Source organism: Neopelma chrysocephalum, unplaced genomic scaffold, assembly GCF_003984885.1.
Source record: "Neopelma chrysocephalum unplaced genomic scaffold, ASM398488v2 Primary Assembly neopelma1_252, whole genome shotgun sequence".
In the NCBI taxonomy this organism is placed as follows: domain Eukaryota; kingdom Metazoa; phylum Chordata; class Aves; order Passeriformes; family Pipridae; genus Neopelma; species Neopelma chrysocephalum.
This window is the reverse complement of record NW_020897914.1, coordinates 3,545,094-3,570,592: the sequence shown is the minus strand read 5'-3', so window position 1 is coordinate 3,570,592 and position 25,499 is coordinate 3,545,094. Positions and strand designations below refer to the sequence as shown.

Genomic DNA, 25,499 nt, shown 5'->3' with positions numbered 1-25,499 from the left:
AGGGCTGAAGCAACAGTTTAGTACCGTAACAGCGAAGCCATGAGGAGTGGGAAGGACCCCAGCCCCTGATATGGCTGTTGGTCAGGACTGTCGTGTGAGGGAGGGGGAATAAAGGTTGTAAGGAGTTTCTTTGTTCATGGTCCTGCTTTTGAGGCACCAGCTCGAGCAAGCAAATAGCAGAATTGTCTGTGCCCAGAAATGTATCAAACGAGGGGAGAGCCTCAGGTCAAAAATTGCTGCTGCTTGCAGCCCTGCTCCTGTTGGACTCGATGATCCAGAATATTCTGTGATTCAGCACAGCATCCCCCCTGCCTTGCCTGGCTGCTGGGGTCAGCTCAGGAGGTGGGGGGAGACCAGGGAACCACCACAGTTGGAAAAGTGACCTTTATTTAAAAAATAAAAAGAGCAACAAACCGCAAATGTTCTGCAACAAACCCCTTGTGATATACTTGTCACAACATGTGTGTGATGTCCATGCTGACCTCTGCAAGGGGTGGGGGGACACCAGGCAGCCCCTCAGGGCTGGCAGCCACGTCCCTGCTCCTGTCCCAGCCAGGAAGGCGCTACCTGGTTGGAAATGTCATGCCGGAACAGGGACCATCGCCCTGTTGGCACTTCTTTGGGTCCACGCGTTCCAGCCTCTTTCTACCTCCTGGTCCAGCTGCTGGGGGACTGCCCCCTCCCCAGGGTGATGGGCAAGTGCAGCTGGAGAGCCCGGGGGAAGCCGTTCCCAGGACGGGGCTGGCACGGAGTATCCCTCGCCGGGAGCATGGCGGTGCCCTGGGCTGCAGGAGAGGAGCTTGGAGCTGCTGAGGTGAAGTTGCTCCCGAAAGGAGGTAAAACGAACCCAAATGAGACAAAGAACTGGCAGTGCATGGTGGGGTGTGGAGTCAGTCCCTGGGGGCTACACCAGCCCCGCTGCCTTCTCCTGCACATTGTACTCCTTGCTCCTCTTCACCTTCCAGCTGATGAGAGCGAGCAAGACGGTGCCCACCACCTTGTAGCCCACCTGCAGCCCCAGGTATCTGCCGGGAGAAGAGCAGGGAGATGCCGTGTCCAGAGGTGGCACCTCCAGTTGGCCCCAGGCTGAGCTGGGGACCATCCCTGTGGCCATGTCCGCCAGGGGGGACAGGGCACAGGTGCCAGGTGTACCTGTTGCGGAGGAAGTTGTTGTTGTAGTAGGCGCAGAACCGGCGCTGGGTGCACTGCTGCTGCCAGTAGATGCAGGACGAGTCAATGAGTGCTCCGAACATGGCTGGGGCTGGCAGCCAGGCTTGGGAGAAGAGAGGATGGAGTCAGGCTGCTGTCCCTGACGAGGTTCAACACCTCCTGGGGCTCCAGCAAACCTTCACCGCTCCCCTCAGTCTCATTAGGAGATGGACACTCACCCAGCAGCCTCATTAGTAAGAACTGGACGCCGATGGCAAACGACTTCTCATCCTGGTTCACCACCCTGCAGGGGAGAAGCCACAGGAGGTCAGAGTGGTGGTGCTGGCTCTGGGTTTGGTCTAGACTTGGGCTGGTTGCACATTTATGACATCCCATGGATCCCAACGTGGGGAACCATAACATTACACTCCCCCCTGTGACTCCTGCATGCCCACACCCGGTGCTCACCGTAACACCATCATGTAGAGGGGGTTGTGGGACAGGCAGGCGACCAGGGCAGCGAAGGAGATGAGGAATATGGCAGGAAAGAGCATGTCAGAGCAGCTGAGTGGACAGGAGCCTGAGTACAGCTCCTTCCCAGGAGGGATCTGGGAACAGTTCTTGTAGATCTGTTGGAAACGTTTGGAACAGAACAGACGTAAGACTCCCAAAGCCAAGAGCAGGGATTTTAGTGACGCATCGGACCGCAGCCCTTTGCAGGAGACTGACGAGAGCATCAGCTCCAATTTTAAGGCCACAGCCATGGCATCCTGCAATGGGATGTGCCACCATCCCTATTTCTCCAAGCAGACTCCCAGGAATTCTCTGTGGCACCTTCCCAGGACTCCAGCTCCCTGGTAGACTTCCCAGCACACCGTGCCAAAAAGGTTCCACCCCCTTGTTGCATCTGTCAGGTTCCTGCAGCATCACTCCCCTGTCCCCAGCGAGCAAAGGTTCAGGCTGCTTTGCAAACCATGTGCTTTACTCACCACTTGGTTGGGGTGGGAGGAATTGATGGTGCTGCTGGTGCAGCCAGCGAAGCAGGGCGAGATGTACTCCACCTTGTTTTCCCAGCACACCGGGTGGAAGATGTGCTTGGAGCAGCGGCACCCACTCGGCTCCTTAACCTGCTGCTGGGAACTCAGTGTACTGCCAAAAAGAGGAGGGAAAAATGGGGGAAAAAATTAAGAAATAGGACAGAAAGAAGAAAAATAAAAGTCTCTCTTACTAGTTGACCGGTTTTCCCGTTCCTGTTTGGACTGGGACACTGCCAGCAGCAACCTGGCCTCCTGCCAGCCCCTGATCCCTGGAGGTACCTCTGGAAGTGTACAGTGAATGTCGCAGGAATTATGTCTCCAAACAAGTACTTACACACTTCTTTTTTCCTTTTTATTTTTCCTTTCCTCCCCAACTGAAAACTAATCGGCCAAACTCCTGGAGAAACGGACCTGGGCTCCATCCAGAGCTGTACAAGCAGCTGTGCAAACAGCCCCAGCTGGAAACACCACACAGACACAAACTGGAAGTGGGCACATTCCCAAACAAGCCTGATGACAGTAAGGACAAATCCAGTGATCTGTGCTATCTTTCCTTCATACCTGAGGGAGTGGATCTGCTAAGTGGCACAGCTGGAATCCTGCAGGAATTTGGGACAAGGGAGCTGCCCCTGGGCAGGGTGTTGCTCCATCCCTGCAGGAAAATGGCACCAGAAACCTCTTCCTTGCTGGCATTCCCACTAGGAAATGAGCACAATGCACTTGATATCAAGCCTTGGTGGTATCTAAATGTCATTTTTATCTTAGAAAGTCATGGTAAGGGTCAAAAGTATCCCCTGAGGTGCCGAGAAAGGTGATGTCCAGCTCAAACACGGGGAGCGCATGAGGTGATGTAAACACAGGCACTAATATTACTAATTTCCCCCTGAAAATCCAGAGTGAAAAATACATCCTGCTTGTCTGGCATAGAAAATCAGGGATAAATGACCTCCCAAGTTCTCTGTGCTGTGAATTGCAAGGATCAACTCCAGGCAATGGGATCAAGGAGCAAGCAGTAGCACGGCCATGTCTACTGCCTCTTCACCTGCGTGTATCCCTCCCCATGGACAAGCAGGACAAGGGCTGGAGAAACAGGGAGCTGGGAGCAGCCCAAGGACCTGCATTACCTGCGGGGGTAGATGCCCTCGATGTGCCCTGTGGAGCAGCCCATGAAGAAGATGGGGAGGCAGATGAGGATGGAGAACATGAGCACCACCACAGCAAAGCGGGGGATGGCCCGCAGGGAGAAGGCGAAACGTTTCATGATGATCCCTCCTAAGAGCATCCCAAGCGCTGCTGCCGGCAGGTTCACGGCTCCTGCAGGTAAACGAGGGCATTAGGGGGTCCTGCCTGCCCAGCACCTCTCTGTGGGCAGGGGGTGCCTGTGTGGACCTTGTGGGAGCTGGGAGAGCCCACAGATCCCACCATAATCCAAGGCAGCCTAAGGCAGCTGGGAAATCTCAGGCCAGGAAAGTCACCAACCACCCCAAGGTGAACCCCAGGTCTCACTTAAAAATGAGCTTCCAGTGGCTTCTCCTGCAGGAATTTAAAAATCCTGGGGAATACGGGAGGGTGGGTCTGTGCTGATGGATATTTTTTGCCTCCATCCATGCTCACCTATGAGGAAGTTGGCCTGGGAGGAGGAGGCACCGTACTGCTTCTCCAGGAATTTGTTGAGGAAAGTGGCCAGACCCGCAATGACTGAGGAGAAGCTGCACTGAGCCAGCACCAGGAGGATGAAAAGGGGGTTGAGCAGCAGCCTGAGGAAGATCTTCGGGAATCCTATGGGGAAACAGCAGGAAAAATGACTTTTAGCCGTGTGATCCTCACGCCAGCAATTTGTACTGGGGAAAAAAACCCCACCCTTAGGCTGTTCCCAGCGAGGATGTCTGTGGGATGATGATGATCTGCTGGGGATGTCTGAGGCCATGGGAAAGTGGGATGTGTCTCGGCAGCTGGCAGGACTATGGATAATACAGTGTTTTCCTGGGGGGACATTGTGTCCCCCAGCTCTTTCAGCAGAGGCAGACAGAGTCCAGGCTCCTTGGGACCAGCTCTGTTTATTTGGTCTCTAATGAGCTTTTCTAATTAGCAGAGAGTGCCGGGGAGAGCCGGCATCATCCATCAAAACCCCATTGAGATGGAGAAGAGGGAGCTGGCAGCTCCAGGATATGACTGTGGTGGATGGAGAGGGAAGGAGAGAGGAGGGCCTTTATCTGGGAAGAAATTGTCGTGGGGCTAAAGGGAGTCATTAATCTGATCCCTCACCACTGACATCCCTCTCAAGCCCATTTTGGCTACACATAGAGCAGTGTCAGCTGCAGTGGGGTGACCTCCTTGAAGGGGGGGCTGGTGGCACCAGCAGCCCCATGCCCACCCCTGGAGCTGGGGCCCCTTTTCCAGCACACTCACACCATTTTAAGGTCCTCAAACCAATCATCAAAAACAGTTCAGGCCCCACAGATGTCGGCACTGCTTAGAGCAAGAGGAAGGCCGTGTCCCCCTTCCCTTAGGGCAGGGCATGCTGCAGCCCTGGAGGTGCCAGAGCTGGCCCTGGCATTGCCACACAACGCCCCTCAGCTTGAAATCACCATAATGGTGGTCCCCACCCGCCCACTCTCGCCTGGACGTGCCAGCCCTTTACTTTTCATAAACTCCAGCAGGGAGGTCTCTTCAGCTGCCCCTGTCTCCATCTTCCTGAGCATTCCAGCCTCCACGTTCCGGTCCTAGAGAAGGGGAGAGGGGCAGGCTGTGGTGAGAGGGGAGCACCCATGGGTGGCTGGCACCATCCTGGGGCACAGCGAGGCTGTGGAGGGGCAGGGTCTGTCCCAGGTGCCTTTCACCCCCAGCCAAGCCTGATAATCACAGCAAAGCCCCATCCAACCTGGCCTGGAGCACTTCTCCAGGCTGGGAGAGCTGGGGGTGTCCAGCCTGGAGAAGAGAAACCTCCAGGGAGACCTTAGAGCCCCTTCCAGAGCCCAAAGGTGCTCCAAGAGAGCTGAAGAGTGACTTTGGGCAAGCCATGGAGTGACAGGACAAGGGGGGAATGGCTTCCCACTACCAGAGGGCAGGATTAGATGGGATACTGGGGAGAAATTGTTCCCTGGGAGGGTGGTGAAGCCCTGGCACAGGTTGCCCAGAGAAGCTGTGGGTGCCCCTGGATCCCTGGAAGTGTCCAAGGCCAGGTTGGACGGGGCTTGGAGCAACCTGGGCTAGTGGAAGGTGTCCCTGCCCACGGCAGGGGATGGAACAAGATGAGCTTTAAGGTCCTTTCCAGCCCAAACCACTCTGGGATTCTATGACTAAAGGGGTGAATTATCTCAAACTTCACTGCAGCCCCCGAGCAGGGCGGCAAGACAGCTTTTCCTGCTTGGAGAGGCTTTAAGTAGTTTTCCTTTCCTGAACCCCGGCAAAAGACCTCTCTTTTAACTGTGCAAAAAAATCTGAAAGTGAAAGTTGGAGTCAGCTCGGCTCAAGACTCGAATCCTTTAGCCATAACCATGAAATATTTTGGGTTTGATTTTGATCTTTAAAGAATGGATGATTAAACAATTTCAAAAGAGAACTGAATTACTTTTGTGACAAAACCAGATTGGGCTTGGCTTTGAAAACACCAACATGAGAAATTTTAATAATTTTGCATCTTTTAAAATCTGTTTTAATGGAAAGGTTTGCTGGGCTCCCTTCCTCCCCACCCTGGGGACAGGTAATCCCTCCCTGAGTGCTTCCCTGCCTCCAAGTCATTCCAGCCTATGGAGATGAGGTCTCACCTCTCCTTTCAGCATGTACCGAGGGAAGAAGAAGTAAGGGATGGAGGTGAGCACCAAGCAGCCTGAGGAGATCAGCAGCCCCAGCCACCAGGCTCCGATCCACCGCTGGTCCCCTGGCATCAGGCGCAGTGTCGCTGCAAGACACAAGGACACACTGTAAGAGCTCCAGGGGTAAAAGGGGCAAATGTCCATGAAAATATGGACTGACGGAACAGGAAGGGCCCCTGTGGGCACAGCCCAAGGATCTTTCCACCGGTATGGAAGAGCAAATGGACAGAGGTGGAAGCTCCCACTGACTCTGGCAGCAAGACCAGCCCTGGTTGTGTTTTCCTTTCCCTGGCCAGGACCCTGCACAGCCACTCATCCCAACTGTGCTGAGCCTCCCAGATGGCTGCAGGATGGATTTAGTCAGCGTGGCAGCACACTGATGGCACAGGTTCAGCTCTTCCCCTCTCGAGCCAGCCCGTCAAGTGGCGATTACAGGGTCCAGCTCCATCCTCCTCTTCTGGGAGTATACAGTGGGTTTGGACCACACTGCCTGCCAGGGATGCTGAGCCAAGACAGGGACCAGGAAAGGCCGCAGCTACTTTCCTGGAAAAAATTGCTCTCCCATTGTTCCAGGCTCGGTCACTCTGTGGTTGCAGAGACCAAGGGAAGGCCCCGTGCCGGCACAAGAGTGCTGCTAATGAGCCCCATATCCGAGTGGACGAAACCCTGGGCGCCTTCTCCGGAAATGGGAGGAGAAGGTGAGAGCTGCTCCGTCTCCAGCGGAGACATCCTTGGGCTGGGCCGAGACATGCTCATGGGAGGTTTGACAGATTGCTTGGCTTGGCATGGGGCCCACAGCTCCCCGTGGCCGGGATGTAGCGGCTGGAAGGAACCAGCGGCAAGCTCCAGGTAGGAGCCCTGTGCCAGGGTGTGCCAGGAGAGGAGCCCACACCCCACTGGAACAATCGTCCCGCTTCCCCAAACAGGACCACTCCACTCTGGAGCTCGGACATTATCATGGAGTGACCAGGCAGAAGCTGCTAAATCCGTCTGACCCCACGGGGAACGGGCCAAGGCTTTTTGGAGCTTCCTGCCCAGGTTCATTTGTTATTCTTATCAGGCATTGGACAAAAATGTCAAGCAGGCTCTGATCTCTCTGAGGAAACACAGGAAGAGCCACATAAATGATGGAGCTGGGGAGAATTCTTCAGTGATTAAGTTACCAGAAATAATAAGCATGCGCCGCTGATAAATAAAATTATCCCTGCGGTGGCGCCGGCTTGGTCCCTCTCTCTCTGCTGATGCTGGTGAAGGGTGGTGGGGAAGAGGATGAGTAGACTCAAGCCTCCCATGTATCCATAGGGCAACAGTTGCCCTGTAGTTGTTTTCTCCATCCCTGGATGCTTCAGTTGTCCCTGCTCCTCTCCACCACCGTGCTGGGGTCGTGTGATACCTCCTCAGTGTGGTGGCAGTGGGCAGACCCAGCCATGACCACCAGTGCAGCACCATGAGCTGGGCTTGTCCCTACCACAGGCCTCTGCTTCAGTGGTGGCTTCAAGACCACCTGTATCCTTCTGCCTGGGATGATGGAGTAGAGGAATGTGGTCTTTCCATGGCAGTGTGTTTTACGGGTCACAGGACTGGTGGCTTCTGTCACCTTTGGTTTCACAGTGATCTTCTGACTCACAGGAGGTTTTTAGGACCATCGCTACTTGAGAAATACTTACCAGTGTCAACCCTCCCGATGTCCACGAATAGCCGCAGCACCACAGATCCCAGCAAGTATCCAAAAGCTGGGCCAAACACGGCAATGGCAAAGAGGATGGCTGGGAAAAGGGAGCAGAGAGAGCCAGTGAGAGCAGGGAATAGTAGTTCCAATGCAAATATGGCTTCTGTCTTCCCAGGTGAGGTAGGAATGATAGTACTACATACAGAGGGGAGAAACCACCCTTTAGCATCTGGTAGATGATGAGAAGGTGCCCATTGCTCAGCCACTGAAGGTAGTGTTTATCTAACAGGAACAGGAGGGGGAAGGTAGCTGCTGCAGAAAAAGTCCCTCTGCTCTGCTGCAGTCAAGGTTTTTCTGGGACACTAAAAGTTGTTAGCTACACCATGAATATCTGTGATCCACTGGGACAAAGTGAGGAACCCCTGGGAGCAGCAGGACGGTGGCGTCCTGGGCTCCCACAGGTGATGGAGACCTTCACCTCCCACAGGAGGCCAGCAAAACAAACCCATCCCAGTCCTCAAATACAGGCAAAAACCTTTGGTGCAAACATCAGGGGAAGTGAAAGATTCTGAGAGCAAAAGGGCTGGCAGACCACCCTGAGTCCAGCTGAACCATCCTGTTCCAAAACAGACAACCTGCACCCAACCCGTAAGGTCAGAATGTTTCCTTTTGCTCATTTGGAATGAAAGGATCCAAGTTCCCTCCTTGAAAGAAACACTTTGCACAACATTCTTAAACTATTCAAAAGGAAACAGTGTCTTGAACTGCACCAGCCATAAAATGAAACCAGACTCAGGGCGATGGCATTTATCTTGTACTGAGGTAACCTGGACCTCCAGTAGCCCTGAAGTGACCATCTGTATTACAAACAACACACCAGTCCCATTTTCTTCATCTTCAGAACCTTTCATGGTCCCTCAGTCCCCTTTCCTTCATTTTCCTTGCAGGTCTGGGAATTCAAAGGTCACTCAGAGGTCATGGGAACGGCACCCCCTCACTACAGGGGGAAGACAAGGATGCTTGGGGCTTGGAGCAATCTGGTCTAGTGGATTATGTCCCTGCCTGTGGCACAGGGTTGGAACTAGGTGACCTTTAAGGTCTCTTCCAACCCAAACCATCCTGGAATTCTATGATTCTGTCCTTGCTTTTACCAGCCCAATGAGCTGGAGGAGCGAGCACTACCCACACGTGAGACTCTGCAGTGCTCTTTGGTGGTGCAGCAGAACTTTCCTGGAGCAAAGCACTCCTGGGCGTGTGTGGAGACCCTGCCAAGCACTCCAGTGCTTGTCCAAAGCCTGTCCTTGGGAGTTTAGTTCCAAAGGCTTTCCTTCTCCTCTAGTGCTTACCTTATTTTGAGACATCCGCTTTCGACTCCTAAATCACTCTGACACCTTTGGCTGCTCTAAAGACATTGTTTGGCACCAGGAGGAATCAGGCTTTTAAATAACTTATGGACTGAGCTCAAAGCTCACATAGACAGGTCAGCACCAGATGGGGTTTGACATTCATAGGAGATAAAACACAATGTGATGTGGAAGCCAGGACCTCTTATTTGCAATTAAGAATTCCCCCTGAGCCTGGGAGCCCACATCAGGCAGGGACCGATTCCATGGCAAAAGTGTTGATTTTGGACCCTTGATACAAAACCTGTGTTAGCGGGCTCTTGCAGGCTATCATATTGCTGGTTAAACCATGACCAATCAATGCTCAATAAGAACAGGAGCTGGTCTCTGAGAGGCTTTCATTGCAATTTTTCTCCCCCGTGAATGGCACAAGATCTCACAAATGCAAGGGAGAAGTCCCAGCTCATCCTTCTCATCTCCTTGCCCTGATTTTTTTGGCTTCCTATCACCCACTTCATAAACATAACCCTACAGAGAACAGCTGACTGTCAAGGGGAGAGACAATCTGGCTTTTTAATCAGGGAGGATTTTGTCTGAGTCCCTCTGGCTGCTGAATCTGTGTCCATGGGTTCCTCTCCAGATAAATACCTTGATATCTCACCTGTAAGGTCTGGAGGAGGCAAAATACGCAGCAATGGTCCCACTTACCAACGTACAGAGGGGAATTGTTGGCCTCTGCAAAGTCGTCCACGTAGGATATCCCAAAGGGCTGGATGGGGACAGTCCCGATCCCGGCCAGCAGCTGGGCGATAACCATCATGGCCCATATGCTGTTGGCCTCCTTCTGGGGGTCGTGGGTGGTGTTTGGGCACACAAACTTATTCTCTGGATAGCAGAGCTCAGCCTGCCCCTGGCTTTTGTTACCTGAAAGGGAGAAAAATGAGCATTATAACATTGGACACATCCTCTGTCTCCTCCCACACTAAATCCCAAAATAGCAGGACTCTCCCAAACCTGCTGGATTTTGGATGGATTGCTCATTTTATTTACCAGTTCTCATTGCCTTGCCCTTCCTTTGGAGTATTACACTGAGGTCAGGGCAGCAAACAACCAGGCAGTGATTTTAATCAAACTTTTAGAGTTCATGGCATGGAGTTCTCAGTTTAATGAGGGCAAACCTAACCCACGGCTGGTTTTTATTATCTGTGGTCTTTGCTCCTCTGTGGTACCTGGGCAGGAACAGGGGGTGATGCCCTCTGGGGTGACCTGGCTTCCCTGAGGACACTCTGTCCCTGAGTCTCCATTGCCCTCTTCGTTCAGGAGCAGCCCAGCTCCTTCCAAAACATGGTCCTTGCTTTTTCATACAGTCCAGACATGGGGAGGTCTTCAACCTGCTCCAAACTGCTGTGAAAACTCCAACCTGGACTGGAGCATCTTCACGGGCTGTTGACAGGGTGAATTTGTTCTTTTCCATTGCCCAGCAATCCTCATAATGTCAATATCTTTGCCCTGTTACTCTATTTTTGCACAGTCCATCCTCTAATCTTATTCAATTTAGTGAAGCTGTTCTGCAGGAATTGCACCACGTGCAGAACTTTAGGGTCAAACACAGTTCTTGGTGCTCCCCTTCAACCTTTTCAGTGATTCCTGGTTATAATCATACCTCCATGGCTGTACACAAATCTAACACCAGTCAATCAGGGCATCAGCATTACTTGACCAACTCATTCTCCATATAATTCCTGGCCAGTTTCCTTATTGTTGTACGGAACTACCCATACAAGGGAGCATATGGAGCATAAACACTGAGTCAAAACTCATAAAGCTCTGAGCTTCCTCCTGTTTCCTTCACAGTCAGAGCAGCCCCTGTCCCAAATCCTGACCTGTTCATAGCCTGGTGCATGAATTTAAGCTGTTGGAAAACTTGGCATCTGATGCCTGATTTACTCTCCAAACTGTCCGACTCAAAAACCTTGGGGATGGGGACCAGCAGAGAGCTGGTTTTTGGAAGTGGCAATCCCTGAGGAGACTAAGGCTCATCGGCATCCAAGGATTTAGGTGCTGAAGTCACTTAGGAAAGGCCAAAGCCACCCTTGTGGCAGGTGATACAGGTGATGCTGCTTACTCTTTCAGCAAAGAAAATAGAGTGTCATCATACACATGAGCTTGTTCCCAAAGCCTGCCCAGTTAAACCAGGAGCCTTCCTTAGTGTGGATCATAAGGCTTATAGGCTAGAGCAGAATAGGCCCTGGGGACAGGAGATCTTTGCTCTATCATAGGAGGGTGGTAAGGCCCTGGCACAAGTTGCCCAGAGAAGCTGCGGCTGCCCCATCCCTGAGAGTGTCCAAGGCCAGGTTGGATTGGGCTTGGAGCAACCTGGGCTAGTGGGAGGTGGAACAAGATGATCTTTAAGTCCCTTCCCACCCAAACCATTCCATGATTTTGTGATCACAGCACAGCTGGAATAACATACCTGGGAGAGGCAGAAGGGATCCCACATGTAACTACCGCACTCAGAAGGGGTTTCAAAGACATAATGAACTCAGGCTTAATTAGCAAATGCTGACCTCAAGTCTCTCCCCCAAAACACTGTGTCTAAATCGTGTGTGCACTGGACACAACCCCTCTCCTTGGGCAGTCACACCCTAGCCCGGAGCACCCAGAGGTGGTTCTGTGCTGGCACAGCTCGTGGTCCTTACCGATGCTGAGCGTGGTGTACTCGTAGGGGTCCGAGAGGAAGTGGGGCAGGGTGACCAGGAAGGCCCCCAGTGCCAGCAGCAGCCCCCCCACACCGATCACCCGCGGGCGATGCACGCGGCTGCCGAAGTAGCTGACGAAGATGATGAGGACCACGTTGCCGATCTGGAAGTGTCAGAAGACATCACAGAGGGTGTTAAGGCCTTATAACTGTGCCCAGTTGGGTGGAGAGCTCTGTTATCCGGTGGTGTTTGACAGAGCAGGAGTGACGCAGCCTCCACTCTGCACGCTCACAGCGAGTCAGTGCTCCCTTCTCACCTAAAACCAGCAGGGCACCTCCTTGGCTTCTGCCACCTCTGTGCATCCCCAGGGGTGGGGATTCCACTACTGCCCTGGGCAGCTGTGCCAGGGCTGGACAACCCTTTCCAGGAAGGAATTTTCCCCGATACACAAATTAAACCTCCCCTGGAACAACTTGAGGCCATTTCCTCCTGTCCTGTCACTTGTTACCCGGGAGAACTGTGACACAAACTAACATTTCCTACAAAACACATCAAGAAATGAAGGGTGTTGCCTCCATTCCTGTGACTCAAACAGACACAAGCTCAGCTACAAGGTCCAGCTCACTGCAAATATTTGTGACTGGACATTTGCAACTGCAGATACAATCAGCTAAAAAGTCCTGAAATCACTCAGCTCGCTCAGGCAAGTGGATAAACACCACAAAGTTACCATTCAAGGGCTTTGCCAGCTTCGGACAAGCTAGACATGATTTTAACTTTGGCGTGTTGGAGCTGTCCCTGCTCATTGCAGGGGGTTGGGTTAGATGGTCTTTAAAGGTCCCTTTCAACCCACACGATTCTATCTATGGCTAAGAAAACTTTTTATTTATGTTTACATGGGCTTCCTTGCTTGTCTCTCTGTGGTTTTTGTTCTTGGAATTACTGCAGGCACCAATGCAAAAAGATTGTTGTCCCGGACAGGCTTGGAAGTCACAGCCAGTAGGAAGTCTCAGTAGGCTCTGAGACAATCTTTTAACCCCAAATGTAGGTGCTGGTTGAGGTAAGACCATCCACTTCCCCAAGGACCTAGGAGGATTCCTAGTGCCCAGATTCCTGATGGAGCACTCCATCAGCAAGGTGAGCTGCCACCAAGCACTTTGTCTCTGAAAGCAAAATAAAGTCTCCCCCTGCACATCTTTTCCTAGTTGGCCTTGAGGAGCTACCAGGAAGGATACAATTCTGGACAATCTGAATGTGCAAACTTATTCCAGAGGAGTTATTGACTGGAAAGGGTTTGTGAGGAAATCCTCAGTCAGCTCAGCAACTTGCCTTAAACTGTGACAGAGGGTGGGGTTAGATGGGATATTGGGAAGAAATATGAGGGTGGGGAGGCCCTGGCACAGGTTGCCCAGAGAAGCTGTGGCTGCCCCTGGATCCCTGGAAGTGTCCAAGGCCAGGTTGGACAGGGCTTGGAGCAACCTGGGCTAGTGCACATGGCAGGGGTTGGAATTGGATGAACTTTAAGGTCCCTTCCAACCCAAACCATTCTGGGATTCTATATCCCGTGAAAGTCAGCTCTTGGCCACAAGGCCATCACCACACAACCCTACATTCACCCTCTTGGCAGGTGGTAGAGCAGAAGTGAAGTGTGAAGAGGTGTCCAAGCACACAACAACAGCTGCTTCATCCAGCACACGTGGGCATGGCCAAGGAAGCACTGGGTGTGAACAACCCTGACAGCCTATTTTGGGAAGGTGCCTCCCGTGTTCTGGCCACTCCCAGTTACCTCATGCAAGCTGGAGATGAAACCCGAAGAGAGACTGGAGAGCCCAAAGCGCTTCTCGATGGTGGTGAGGCTGCTCTTGAAGTTGGCACTGTAGAGGAGCTGGGAGAGCTGGAGAAGCCCATGGCACAGCACAAACACCTGTGGGCAAACAAAACGTGCCATGCCAGTGAGAACCCTGTCAGAATCATAAGCTCATTAACGTTGGAAAAAATCTCCAAGGTCATCAAGCCCAGCCTTTGACCAAGAACCACCATGGCCACTAAACCACATGGCAAAGTGCCATGTCTACTCGTTTTTTGACGACTTCCAGGGATAGTGACTCCACCACTTCCCTGGACAGCCCATTCCAGTGATTAACCACTCTTCCAGTGAAGAAATTGTCTCTAATATCCAATCTGAACCTCTCCATGCACCACTGGAGGCCATTTGAGGCCGTAGTGCCCAGCTGCTGCTGCGTAACTGCTGGTGATCACACCCTGCGGGAGTGGACTCGAGTTGGCTTTGGCCAACGGCTGCACCTCTGACATGGAACATCCTTGGGTTCACTCAGCTGTAAAGTCAATTAACAGACCCTGCTCCAAGGGCTGTTACTAGAAAAAGTTGAAAAAGGGCTTTAAAATCCCCAGAGGGAAAGGATGAAATATCCACATGGTCTCACTACTGGAAGACCTTTGTAGTATTCCAAAAACAGCATCTTCCCTTGAGCCAGGCTGTGAGCCGAGCCAGGAGCAGAACTGCATGGAGGCAGAGGAGGGAAAATAGAGAGAGTTTAGGGGGAAGGCAGAAATCTTGTCCAAAGAACCCGGGTGGCCTGTGAGAGGAAGGCACTCTCAGCCAGGGATGCAAGAGGCAGCTCACCAGTGTCTTTTGATCTATATTTAGGCAGAACAGTTTTCCTTTATTTTTCTTGGAATGAAATGCCTCTACACGGTGCCAAAAGTATTTTAGAATTGTAAAAAAAAAGAAAAAAAAAACAGAAAAAAGGAAAAGGTCTTTTTTTTTTAAATTCATAGGAAATCAAATATTTGCTGAATACCGGAAGAGTGTCCCACAAAGATAACGGCGGGAAGTGCGGGATGATGGATGGGGGATCAAAGGTACTGCAGGGCTGACAAATTCCTGATGTCCTTGGCCAGGAGAGCAGGGATACTCCTTATTTGGAAGGGTGGTAGCACCCAGGAGCCCTGACCCCTTGAGTGATAAAAAAATAAAAAATAAATCAAAAAAGACCAAAATTGTCCACCCAACATGGAGGATGCAAATTCCACAGGTGGGTGGAGTGGTGTTTCAGGGAGCAGAGGAGGATGCCAGGTCCAGCAAATGTGGCAGAATTTGGGTAGAAGATGGGCAAGAAGATGGTTTCTTTGGAAGCTTCTCCTGCAAGGGAGGAGAGCTCCAGCCAGAAGATTCGGCTGGGTATCTAAAAGCATTAAGGCATGGGAGAGATGCTGACAGACAGGAGGAGACAAGAGGATGGAGATGAAGGGAAGGAGAAAATGTAGTCCTGGCAGTGCGAGAGTAGGCTGGGAACAAACCTGAAGACCACAGGAAAGTCGAAGGAGAAAGGCAAACACCCCAAAAATGAGGAAAGAAAGCTCACAGGGACAGGCTGCCACCACAGACTTCCCAGCCACATCGCAGAGGGGTGACAGCAGACAGGCTGGTAGCTGGCTGGTGTCTGGCTGGCATCTGGCTGCCTGGTAACCAGGAAGGAGGGAACAAATTCCCAGGCTGGGACTTTGTCCCTTTCTGGGAGGATTTCCCACGTTACACCCATGTCACTGCTCTGTGGCTTTTTGTCAGGGCAAAGTGGAAGTGAAATATCTCCAGTGAACTCCTGAAGCAGAATGACCTCTCCACTCTCCAGCTATCAACTCCCACACTCAAAACCTCATCCCAGCACACGGTCCTGCAGGTGGTAGCTGGATCCACCACCTTCCCCTTCCCCAGCCCTGAGCTGGGATCACCATGGGCTGGTCTGGAGCAGAGAGGTGACTCCTGCGAGGATGGGAACTGGAGGAGGGATCTTGTTGCCTGAGAACGTTAATTTTTGTTCCTGCAGCTCTGGCCAGACCCTTCTGAAGTCTCTGGAGTAAGGAAGCACCAGCTAAACAGTAGCAGGGACCTCCTGAGCTGCAGAGCAGCTGGAGGCAGAGCTCTCCCGGCATGAGGCGTCAGTCGCAGAGGCAGAGCTGTTTACCAACAGGGAGGGAAGAGGGTGGATCACCCAGGCCGAATTTAGTGCAGCAAATGTCAGCCCAATCCCAGGGCAGATGGAGAGATGAAGTGTTGGAGAGAGAGAAAATGGAAGGATGGAAGGGAAGATGAGGAGGAAAGGCAGCCTGACATCCCAGAAAGTTGGAGTTGGAAGGTGACAGGGAGAAGCTGGAGGTATGGAAGGACCATGGGAACCACAGCAGGAGAGGAGAGGGACAAGCCATAGTCAGAGAGGGCAGGGGGGAGAAGGCAGAGCTGGCAGGAGATGGACCAAGATGTGTTTATGCCTTGGTGATAACCTGGGGATGGACAAAATGGAGCCCTGGATCCTGAGGTGCCTGGGAGCAAGTTGGGGCTGCTTGCTCCCCATCCCACGAGGGAAGGCGAGGTGGGAGAAATGCAGCTGGAGAGTATCCATGAAGGGAGAGGAATATTTTGGGTGTGGCTGCTTCCCCCTGCCCATGAGTCCTTCTAATCTGAGTCCTGTGAGTGGAGTTAACCAGAAAGGCAGCAGAGCCAGAGGGATGCTCCAGGGATCCATCCCACCCTGAGACCACACAGCAGCCTCGGCCCTCAGATGTGGAGAGGCCTGAGGATGGGATGGGAAGGGCAGGGGAGATTTTTTTCCTTGGGAAGAAGCTGCCACCCAGAACAGTTGGAGCAAAGCAAAACTGCCTTTGCTCTGGAACTTGTGCAGCTGGAGCTTGGCTTTCCCAGACGCGCTCCAACTACCTGGAGGTGAGAGCTGTGCCTGATTTAAGACTTCCCCTGCACTCAGCAGACTCAGTTTTAATTAAAATAACGACAGCCCAAACCTTGAAGGCTCTGAGTGGAAATAGTTGGGAGAAGTGATTACTTGGAGGGCTCCCCAAAAGGAGTCTGTGAACACCCCGAGTCTGGTGGAGATGGGGGGCACCACTCTCCCGTGTCTCCCCGCAGGTCCTCAAGGGTCTTCCCCATCCCTGTCCTTCTCCCCACGCATTCCCATCCCCATGTGTTTATGCTGACCACCCACAACCTGCTGGTCCATGGAAACCAGCCCCGACCTGGCCCTTCCAGCTGCAGAGCACTGGATGTGCTGCGCTGACCCCACGCGCCCGCCGAGCGGCCCCAGGAGGGGATGGAGCTGCCACAATCCATCCTCCCTAATGACAGAAAGGGGCTTTTAAGGAAGAGTCGAGCTCATTTACCGGGAGGTTTTGCTGACGCAAAGCCAACGCGAGGGTGAAGGCACAGTAGGAGGTTAAGGAGCCAGGGACACTCCCAAGTGCTGACCCTCTGGAGCAGATGCTCCCATCAGAGCCTGGAGGATTTTGGAGGCTGCAGGCTAGGAGCAATCGCAGACAGCCAGGGAGCAGCACAGAGAGGCGAAAGGCGTGTACCCACATGCATCCACACACAAAATCCCCTCTTAATCATCCCCACGCTTCCTTCGGAGCGCCGAAGAAATCCTGACTCCAGGCTGTTTATACAAGACGCTTGACTCCTTTCCAAGATGAGCTTCGTTTAAAAAGGAGACAAACTCCTGGGGAAGGTCCCTGGCAGACAGGCTGTTCCCCCCACCCAGCTCATGGGCACCAGCACCTCCCAGGGCAGTGCTTTTTCCAAAGGAAGAGAAACCCACCCTACTGCTCTGGACAAGGAGAGCTGGCAACGATTCACTCAACCCCAACACAAGCCTCCTTCAGAGGAGATGTGTCCAACAAATACTTAGATTTCCTTTCATTTCAAAGTGAAATGAAGGTGAAACACCTCTATGGAGCCTCAAGGAGCCAGGAGACTCCTCCAGGAGCCAGGAGAAAACCCCTCCAGGTGGGAGCCTGGCTGTGCTCTGCAGGGACCAAGGGTTTGGGAAGATGCTGCTACGTGCAGCATGGTCACTGCTCCTTCCTCTCTGCCACCTGGAGGAGGGAGTTAACGGTTAATTCCTTCCTCTGCTTCCCCAGTTCATGTCCAAAGTCATCTCTTGCCTCATTTTTCAGTATCTTCCCCTTGGCAGGCCTGGCTGGAGATAAAAAAGGTGGAAATGCTGTTGACACTGGTGCTAATCCCTGTGCCCAACAGCCTTCCCACAGCAGTGTGGATGGAAAGAGCCAGGGCTTTGTTAGATGGACACAAGGACTGCCTGGGGAGCGGAGTCCCTCACAGAACATATACAAACAGTCCCAGGTGACTGATGACACTGAGGTAGGACATTGCCCAGAGCAAAATTAATCTGGCTGGAGTAAACCTTGGAAAAGAACTAGGAACAAGGATGCTCTGTTAGCTCTTTCCCTACACATGGTGCTACTGGAGTTGCATTTTAGGCTCCGGAGAGCCTAAAATTGTTTCACTGTGCTGGAAAGTCAGGAGGCATTCCTCCCAAAGTCAGGAGGCATTCCTCCCAAAACAGGAGACCCCAGTTTGCCCACACTTGAAGGTTCCTTCCACTTTAATCTCCTAAGCTTCCAAGAGACAAAAAAAAAGAAAAGGGAGGGGGGAACTGTAGGACTTAATAAGAATATCCCCAAAATTTTAAAAGGGAAAAGACAAGCTGTTTATTTTAGAGCTTGTAAATGATCAACTCTTACTACACTGGGAGACTCTCCTGCAGTAGGACGGCTGAGAACACTCAGTCCAAAAGAAATATATCAGCTGGAAAGGGAAAGAACAGGGAAATGCACCCCTTCTCAGCATTGCTTTCCTATGGGCAGCTGCCTGGATTTAGAGACCTAAAAGCACCATGAAAGATGAAAAAAAAAAAGCAACATTCCCACAGAAGGAACCAAATACCCAGCACACAGACTGTCCTGCAGCACAGGACCTCTGAGCTCAGCCAAGTGGCAGAAGTCGGCTCCCAAATGTTATTTCTACTGCAAATAATAAAAGAACATAAAAATTAAACTGATCAGGGATTGCCTGAAGCATGCTGGAATGATGACTGTCTACTGCCAAGCAATGCACATTTTACAACCCTCAGTTGTCACGGGCAGAGACAATATTTGCCCTTTTTGCTGTGAATGCAGACATGGGATTTCCCGGCACTGTGTCCCAGTACCCTCACAAGGTCCTTGCCAGCCCAGCTTTGCCCAGAATGGAGGTTTTTGGCTGCAGAGGATTGCTGAGGCAGACCCTCAGCAAGGGAGGTGTGAGGGTTTGATGCTTCCCAAGAAAACACTGCCTGCAAAATACGATGCAGAGCGTTCAGCAGCCTCCGACCCTCCCACAGTTTGGGTGGTCTTTGCTCTCTCATCTTTTTCTGAAGGTCTCTTTTCGTTACAGTGCATCAGGGTCCAATTCTGGTTTCCTTGAAGGCAGCAGCTCCAGCTTGGCTTCGTTTTCCCTGACCCACAAGCGTGTGTAAACACCGCTCCCGCCCGCCGCCCTGGCCATGCCTCGTGCTCCGTATCAGCGTCGCTCCTCTGCCACTCTGCTCACGACAATCTTATCTACGCTAACCACTCCTTGCTTGTGTTTGGGCACCGAACCACCTCGCCTCTCATAAAATTACCTTGTTTCATGTCTCCTAGACCTTGATCCCACTAAACTTGCCAACCCGTTTTATCATCTGGCTCTCTCCCATCTTCTTCCTTATCCCGCTGCTGGTGTTGCTGGTGAAGGCCAGGTGGTTCTTCCCTTCTGGAGCTGATCCCACTAAAACCAGACATAACACAGTGTGGGATCCATCCAAACCCAACCTGTGTTGTCTGATGCTGGAAGATCCCCATGATCTTTCTCCCCACCCCACCTGTCCTAAGGACCCTCCTTGTTTCTTTGGTACAAACACTCTACCAATCCAACATCGCTCCCTGAACGGTGCCCAGTATTGGAATATGCTTTGATTTTTTTTCTTAAATCAACGTCCCTGATCAACAGTGACTTTGTCCTCTTGGTGCTTCCCTCTTCAAACCTACAGCCTCCAGACTCATGACTTGATGAATCTCCTGTTCTTGCTAAACAAAACAATTCATAATCTTTTCCAACAGGATATGAGAGCACAACTGGTCCATCTCCAGGCTTCTGAAATACAGTCTTCAGCAAATTCCTTTAGTCACTTCAAAGGAAGGGACAAAAAATCTTGCCCTGCTGCTGTTGGGACCTCAGATCCCAAGGCAGGGCTCCTGTTTCCTCTGCAGAAGGGATCCAGCCTCCCCATGGAGGGGAGAGCTCCCCACTCCTGTCCACTGCTCCCTGCTTGTTCCCAACACCTTTACCCTGGGATGCTTTAAAGCCTTATCACACTCTGGGAGCTCACAGTCTCCTCCTGACCTTGCTGTCCCCTCTCCTACCCTCTTCCATTCCATTCCTCTCCCTGCCATGATATAACACTCAATTTAAGCCTCTCCTAGGGCTTTTAAACTCTCCTGGATTATTTCTGGCTGACATAAGTGAGAATAATTCTCTGTTATCCTCCTGTTTCCTTTTCCATGCCAGGCAGTCCAGAGGCATGGGAAAAAAGCCTGCACTCCCAACACTTTCAGGCTGCTCCCCTGCACTCTCCAGCTCACCAGCTTCCAGCTGAAACCAGTCCAGCTCCTCTAAATCACAAGATATTTATAAAGCTCTCCTCCTTGTCATGTTTCTGGGGATCCCAAAGTCAATTAAAATAGCTCAAAACCATGAAACAGACAGTAAAGGCAAAGAAGCCAAAATATCAGAGGCTCTGTAAACAGAGAAGTCCTGTGAAATAATCCTTTTCCAGTGCATGTCTGGAAGGGTAAGACAGATGTAGAATCATAAAATTATTAAGGTTGAAAAGACCTCCAGGATCACCAAGGCCAACATGGGCTTGAATCACATCATTGGGACTCTGGACTGGGGGACACTGATGGGGTCCATGGGCATGTGTGGGTATCAAAAAGACCAACCATCCACCTCTCCTCCACCTTTCAAACCTGTTTTGTTCCTCCAGGCTGTGAGGTCTTTCGTGTCCCCAGTGACGCTGGGCACAGGCATCCACCTGAAGATTGGATTCATCCTGCATCTGCTGAGCAGGACAACTCCCAGCCCCCAAAATCCCAGTGCCAGTCAACACAACCCTGGGAGCTCTGGCTGTCCTTCCTCATCATAGAAATCATGCAATGATTTGGGTTGGAAGGGACCTTAAAGCTCATCCAGTCCCACCCCCTGCCATGGGCAGGGACACCTTCCACTAGCCCAGGTTGCTCCGAGCCCTGTCCAACCTGGCCTTGGACACTTCCAGGGATGGGGCAGCCACAGCTTCTCTGGGTAACCTGTGCCAGGGCCTCACCACCATGGGAAGAATTTCTCCCTAATATCAAATCTAAGTGTCTCATCATCACACATCACCACCACTGGGGGGTTACCGGGATGCTCCATGTTTCTCACTGGGGACAGGGCTCGGCAGCCGCCTCCCAGCCCCAAAAACTGAAGGCCTTTTCCCTTCTGCTGTGTCTCTCCGACGTGAATCAAGGCAAACAACTTCCCAAGGGCTTGAAGCAGCTCTGCCTCCTCGGAGTGGGCACTCAAACTGAAAGCACAATGTCTGGGCTCATTCCAGGTGCAATACGGCACCAACGGCAAACACGCTGCCAGCTGAGCTGGGCGGGGCCCGGGAATATCAGCACCGACCGAGCCCGAGTGGTGTCACTGCCAGTTATTAAATACCACGTGTGACCGAGAGTGACTTCCAGCAACAACACGGAACTGCCACCAGCCAGGTTCCCGCAGGGAACAGAGATCAGCTGTAACCGCACGGATCTGAGCCAGGGCCACATCCACAGGGAATTGCCTCCCAAAGTGCTGCTGCACTGCTCCTGCATCCCGAGCAGCGAGTCCATGACTGCCACCCCCATCCCACTCTTCAAACTCCCACAGAACCCCTCAAACCACCCCTGTCCACCATGACCTTTCCCTCCCTGATGCCCATCCCTGGCACCACTGTCCTCCCAACGCCTCCAAATATCAGCAGCAATGGGTCCAGTGCTGGAAAACACCCCGAGAGTGATGGGAACTGGTGAAGGGGGCCAGTGGTCCCCTCACAGGGAACGTGAAGGGATGAGGTGGTTTGCACAGAACAATAATTGGTTATTTTGGCCCAAGCCCTGCAAAAGGCACCCTGAAAGTGGTCCTGACAAGTGGCTTTAGGGATTAAATATGAGCTTTGTACTTAGGACTTCCAAGTCTAAGCCACAGCCTCCCAAGCCTGCTTAAAGTAGGGAACTCTGTTGTGTTGGAAATACTGTCCCCACCAGAAACTGCCATCACTTATATGAGGATGTTGTGTCTGACTAATTTAAACACCTTTATAGTACCTGGATCTGGGCAGGGGGTGATGCCAGCAGCTTCCCACAAAATCTGGGGCTGAATGAAGCCTTTTTATAATCCGCCATTCCCAGCTTCCTGTACAAACAAGAGCTACAAAACCCTTCAAATCCAGCTGCTGACCATGTTGTGCCTGCTGACAACCATTCACTCCAAAAGTTCCCAAACCTGGAAATTCCACTTGGACACTTGGCTTTCCTACTCTGTTTTGGGGGCTGGGAGGACTGACAGTGCACACAGGCTATGCTTTCCTATCCAGAAGTAGTTCTTTTCTCAATATATATATGTTTTTAACACAAATGTCACAGCATAGGAAGAGTGGACAGGTCAGGAAAGAGTGGGGGATGTTGCTGCCTGTCGATTTATACACATTTGCTCTTAAAGCAAGAATTTTCTCCGAGGGATGGGTGTCCTGACTCCCCACCGTCCCAGATGGTGCACATCATCCACCTGCTGCCAACAAACATGTTTGGGTAGAGCTCAAACTGTTCCTTCACACGCTTGCACGGTGCCAATGTTGGGCTGTTGACTCTGGAAACCAAAAGCACTTTTTAACACAGAAATTTTAAAAGGGAAAAAAAAAAAAGAAGTTACTAGAGTTTTAAAAGCATTTTTAAAGCTTTTTTTTTCAGGCGCTGGTTTTCCCTTGGTGCAGCTGGACTTGCAGCCACTAGGGCAGGTGGGAGTGGGGGTCCCTGCCGGTGTCTCCAGCTTGTGGGGTCACTCTGCACATGTTCCCCACATGGGCCACCACCTCTCCCTCTGAAATCACCTCTGAGGACCCCCAGACTGGCTCAGTGGTGGGTGTTCCAGGCTCCTGGCCTAATTTTGGAAGGAAGACACTGGAGCTGGAGTTGGTGGGCACAGGCAGCCAGGCACATCCTGACACTGTCAGAGCTCCTGCCATCAGCAAAGTGACACCCCCAAGTCATCTGCCCTCGCCCAAATTCCCCTGGAAAGTCCCAGACACAGCCCTAACCAAGTGTCCTGGGGTGTGTGGGGTGCTGAGCACCCAGCCCAACTCCTGGGGCACTCATAGCCCCGAGGTTGCCCATGGGATGCAGAAATGGATTAACAAGTATTTGTTGGGGTTTTTTATTTTTAATCCTGAAGTGTGACATCCTGAAAAAGGGCTTGGCAATGTTTTCTCAGCTCCAGGCTATTTTTGCTTGCTGCCAGCTGAAGGGAGCTGTGCCTGTTTGCAGGAAAGAGCATGAACTGCAAGAAGGGCTCTGGTTTTGGGTAGCTTTACTCACCTAGAGTCATGGTCGTTACTGCAGCAGCCTGGAGTGGGTTAGGGACACCTTTTGCACCTCCAGCAGAGGAGGGAGCAGGTCACCAGTCCCCTCCAGAGGCACATCAATGTAGCCAGAGGCAGCCCTAAATCACCCAGGGTAACCTCCAGCTCTTCCTCCTAGTGCCCTCAGCCAAAAAGTGCCATCAAGTCACCTGCTGGAATAGCCCAGCCTGGGCATTGGGGACCTTCAGGAATGTAGGACTGGACGACATCATCTGGGAGGATGCCTCCAGCCCAGGTAGCTCCCAGAAGGAGCCAGTTGGGAACATCCTCATGGTACCCTGCAGCATCCCCACAGAACTTCGGGGGCTACAGCACAGCCCAGGGAGGAGCGGGCAGCACTATCCTCCATGGAAGGTGAGGGAAGATGGATGGCAAACAAACCCCAAACCTATCCCAGCCGCGATGCCCTACCCATGGCCACACATCCTGAGAATGCTCGGCTGTGAAGCTCTGACAAACCCTTCCCTGGATCACACACAGGCTCGGATCCAGTAACACTGGTGGGAAATCACACCCCAGCCCCGGGCACCACCAGCAGCACCGGCACAAGGGGGTCCTGCCCTCTGGCTGCTTCTCACATGTCCCCAAAGCTGCTTTGCCCCCGGGTAGCTGCCGTTCCCCAAAACTGCACCCGGCTGCTCCGGATCCTGAGGTGTGGAGGTGCTGCCAAGTGAGGCACGAAAATCCCCCCCGCCAGGGCAATCCTGGCCAATGCAGGCGGATCCCCGGGGACAGGGACCAGCACGTGCAGCAGCCTCGGTGCGCATCCAGAAACGGGCCGAAAAGTGGGGGGGAAAAAAAACAGGGTGATGGGTGGTGCAAAATCAGGATGGTTGGCAGGGTGTAAAACGTGACACGTGGCCGGGATGCCCCGTGTTATCTCACGCAGGCAGTGAGCTCAAGAGCCTGGAGCTCAGGCAGGGACCGGCGTCAAGATGACAGCAGGTGAGTAACCGGGCAGCCCACGCCAGAAAACCCACTTCAACCCGCCAAGCCTTTGCTTCTGTCACTCAAAATGCTCTGCTCAATCAAGTTTTTAGAGCAAGCCCATGTTATTCTAGGGCAGTGTTTTCTTTTCACACCAGGATGTGGTTAATCATTCCCTAAGCAGCAGCACACCGTGTACCGGACGCTGTGGGGAAGCTCACAGAGAGCTGCCCCGTGGGGTGCAACACCCACGTGCTGTGCCGGGTACCACTGTGAACCCCACCGAGCCCCCCAGCCCTTTCCACGCACCGAGCAGGACGGGGTTATCCCGGACCGCCCCAGGAGCTGATATTCAAATTCTGCATCATCAAACAGCCTTCGTTTTACCGGCGGTGCGAACGCGGGGCGCGGGTACGCGGGGGATGGGCTGGGGTCACTACCCGCACAAGAATCTCCTCCCTCCCCGCGGCTCATCCCTACCAGGCTCCCATCCTTACTTTGATGTTGCAGAAGATACTCCGGGAGCAGGTGCTGGAGCTTTTCGGGATGTCAGCTGGGGATTTGCCAGCCTCGGGGTGGACTCCCATCGTGAGGGCTTCCCGGGGAGCCCCCAATAGCTGGGCTGAGCTTGGGCTCCCGTCCCTGTCCGGCCTGTCCCGCTGCCCGCACGGGCTGTGCCGAAAACCCTCCGAGGCTGTGAGTGAGCCAGGCAGCGTGAGCGCCAAGTTTTTATAAGTCGGCTCCGGGGAACGATGATGAAACGCTTTCTCTTTCTCCTCCCTCTTTTGCTTTGTGCACCGAGGGAACTTTAAAGCCGCAGGAAGAGAAGGGCAGAGCGCAGGGAGCAGGTGGGAGCGAGGGCTCGGCGACCCCCGCGCGGTTGGGGGCTGTGGGACGGTGTTTGCCCACCCGTGGGGGCACCCAGAGCCCTGACCCACCGCTGTGCTCACGGCCCGGGCTGCAGGACTGGGCTGGACAGGGAAACGGCACTGGCAATGAAGCCTTCCCGCAGGGAAAGCCAGTGGCATTTTAGTTAAAAGCCCCCCCTGAAGGGGCGAGAGGAAGGGGAGGCACCTTTCAGCAGATGAGATTTAGCGCCCAGGTGGTGGGAGGGGGAAACTGGGTGGCCGGACGGAGAAATCCCTCCCTGGGTTAAGGGGTTGTGGTGGAAAAAAGAAACTTCTCCTGTTTTTTTTCTTTTGTGGAAAAAGCTGCATTTGTGAAGCTCTTGAGCACCTTTTTTTTCTTCTTTTACCAACACCTCTCCGGAGTTTTGTTTATGCAAAGTACTGA

The 25,499-nt window shown here is 52.6% G+C and overlaps 1 protein-coding gene across 1 annotated transcript; it reads right to left on the bottom strand.

Moving 5' to 3' along the window:
* Positions 1-244: 244 nt before the first annotated feature.
* SLCO2A1 (solute carrier organic anion transporter family member 2A1) lies at positions 245-24,793 on the bottom strand. Its single transcript, XM_027703691.1, has 14 exons — positions 24,704-24,793; positions 13,499-13,636; positions 11,713-11,875; positions 9,722-9,937; positions 7,669-7,767; positions 5,954-6,087; positions 4,828-4,909; positions 3,801-3,965; positions 3,311-3,500; positions 2,139-2,298; positions 1,618-1,778; positions 1,389-1,453; positions 1,153-1,273; positions 245-1,025 (listed from the first exon to the last, which is right to left on the bottom strand). The coding sequence occupies exons 1-14, from the start codon at positions 24,791-24,793 to the stop codon at positions 905-907; spliced, it is 1,905 nt and encodes a 634-aa protein (XP_027559492.1). The 3' UTR covers positions 245-904.
* Between the last annotated feature and the right edge of the window lie 706 nt (positions 24,794-25,499).

What these genes read in the sequence shown, in the direction of transcription:
- SLCO2A1 (XM_027703691.1), bottom strand. Translation starts at nt 24,793, where the DNA reads ATGGGAGTCCACCCCGAGGCTGGCAAATCCCCAGCTGACATCCCGAAA. An exon ending in CAATTCCCCTCTGTACGTTG is followed by an intron (nt 7,768 to 9,721) that starts GTAAGTGGGACC and finishes CCCTTTTCCCAG; the next exon opens with CCATCCTCTTTGCCATTGCC. An exon ending in CTCTACATGATGGTGTTACG is followed by an intron (nt 1,454 to 1,617) that starts GTGAGCACCGGG and finishes TCTCCCCTGCAG; the next exon opens with GGTGGTGAACCAGGATGAGA.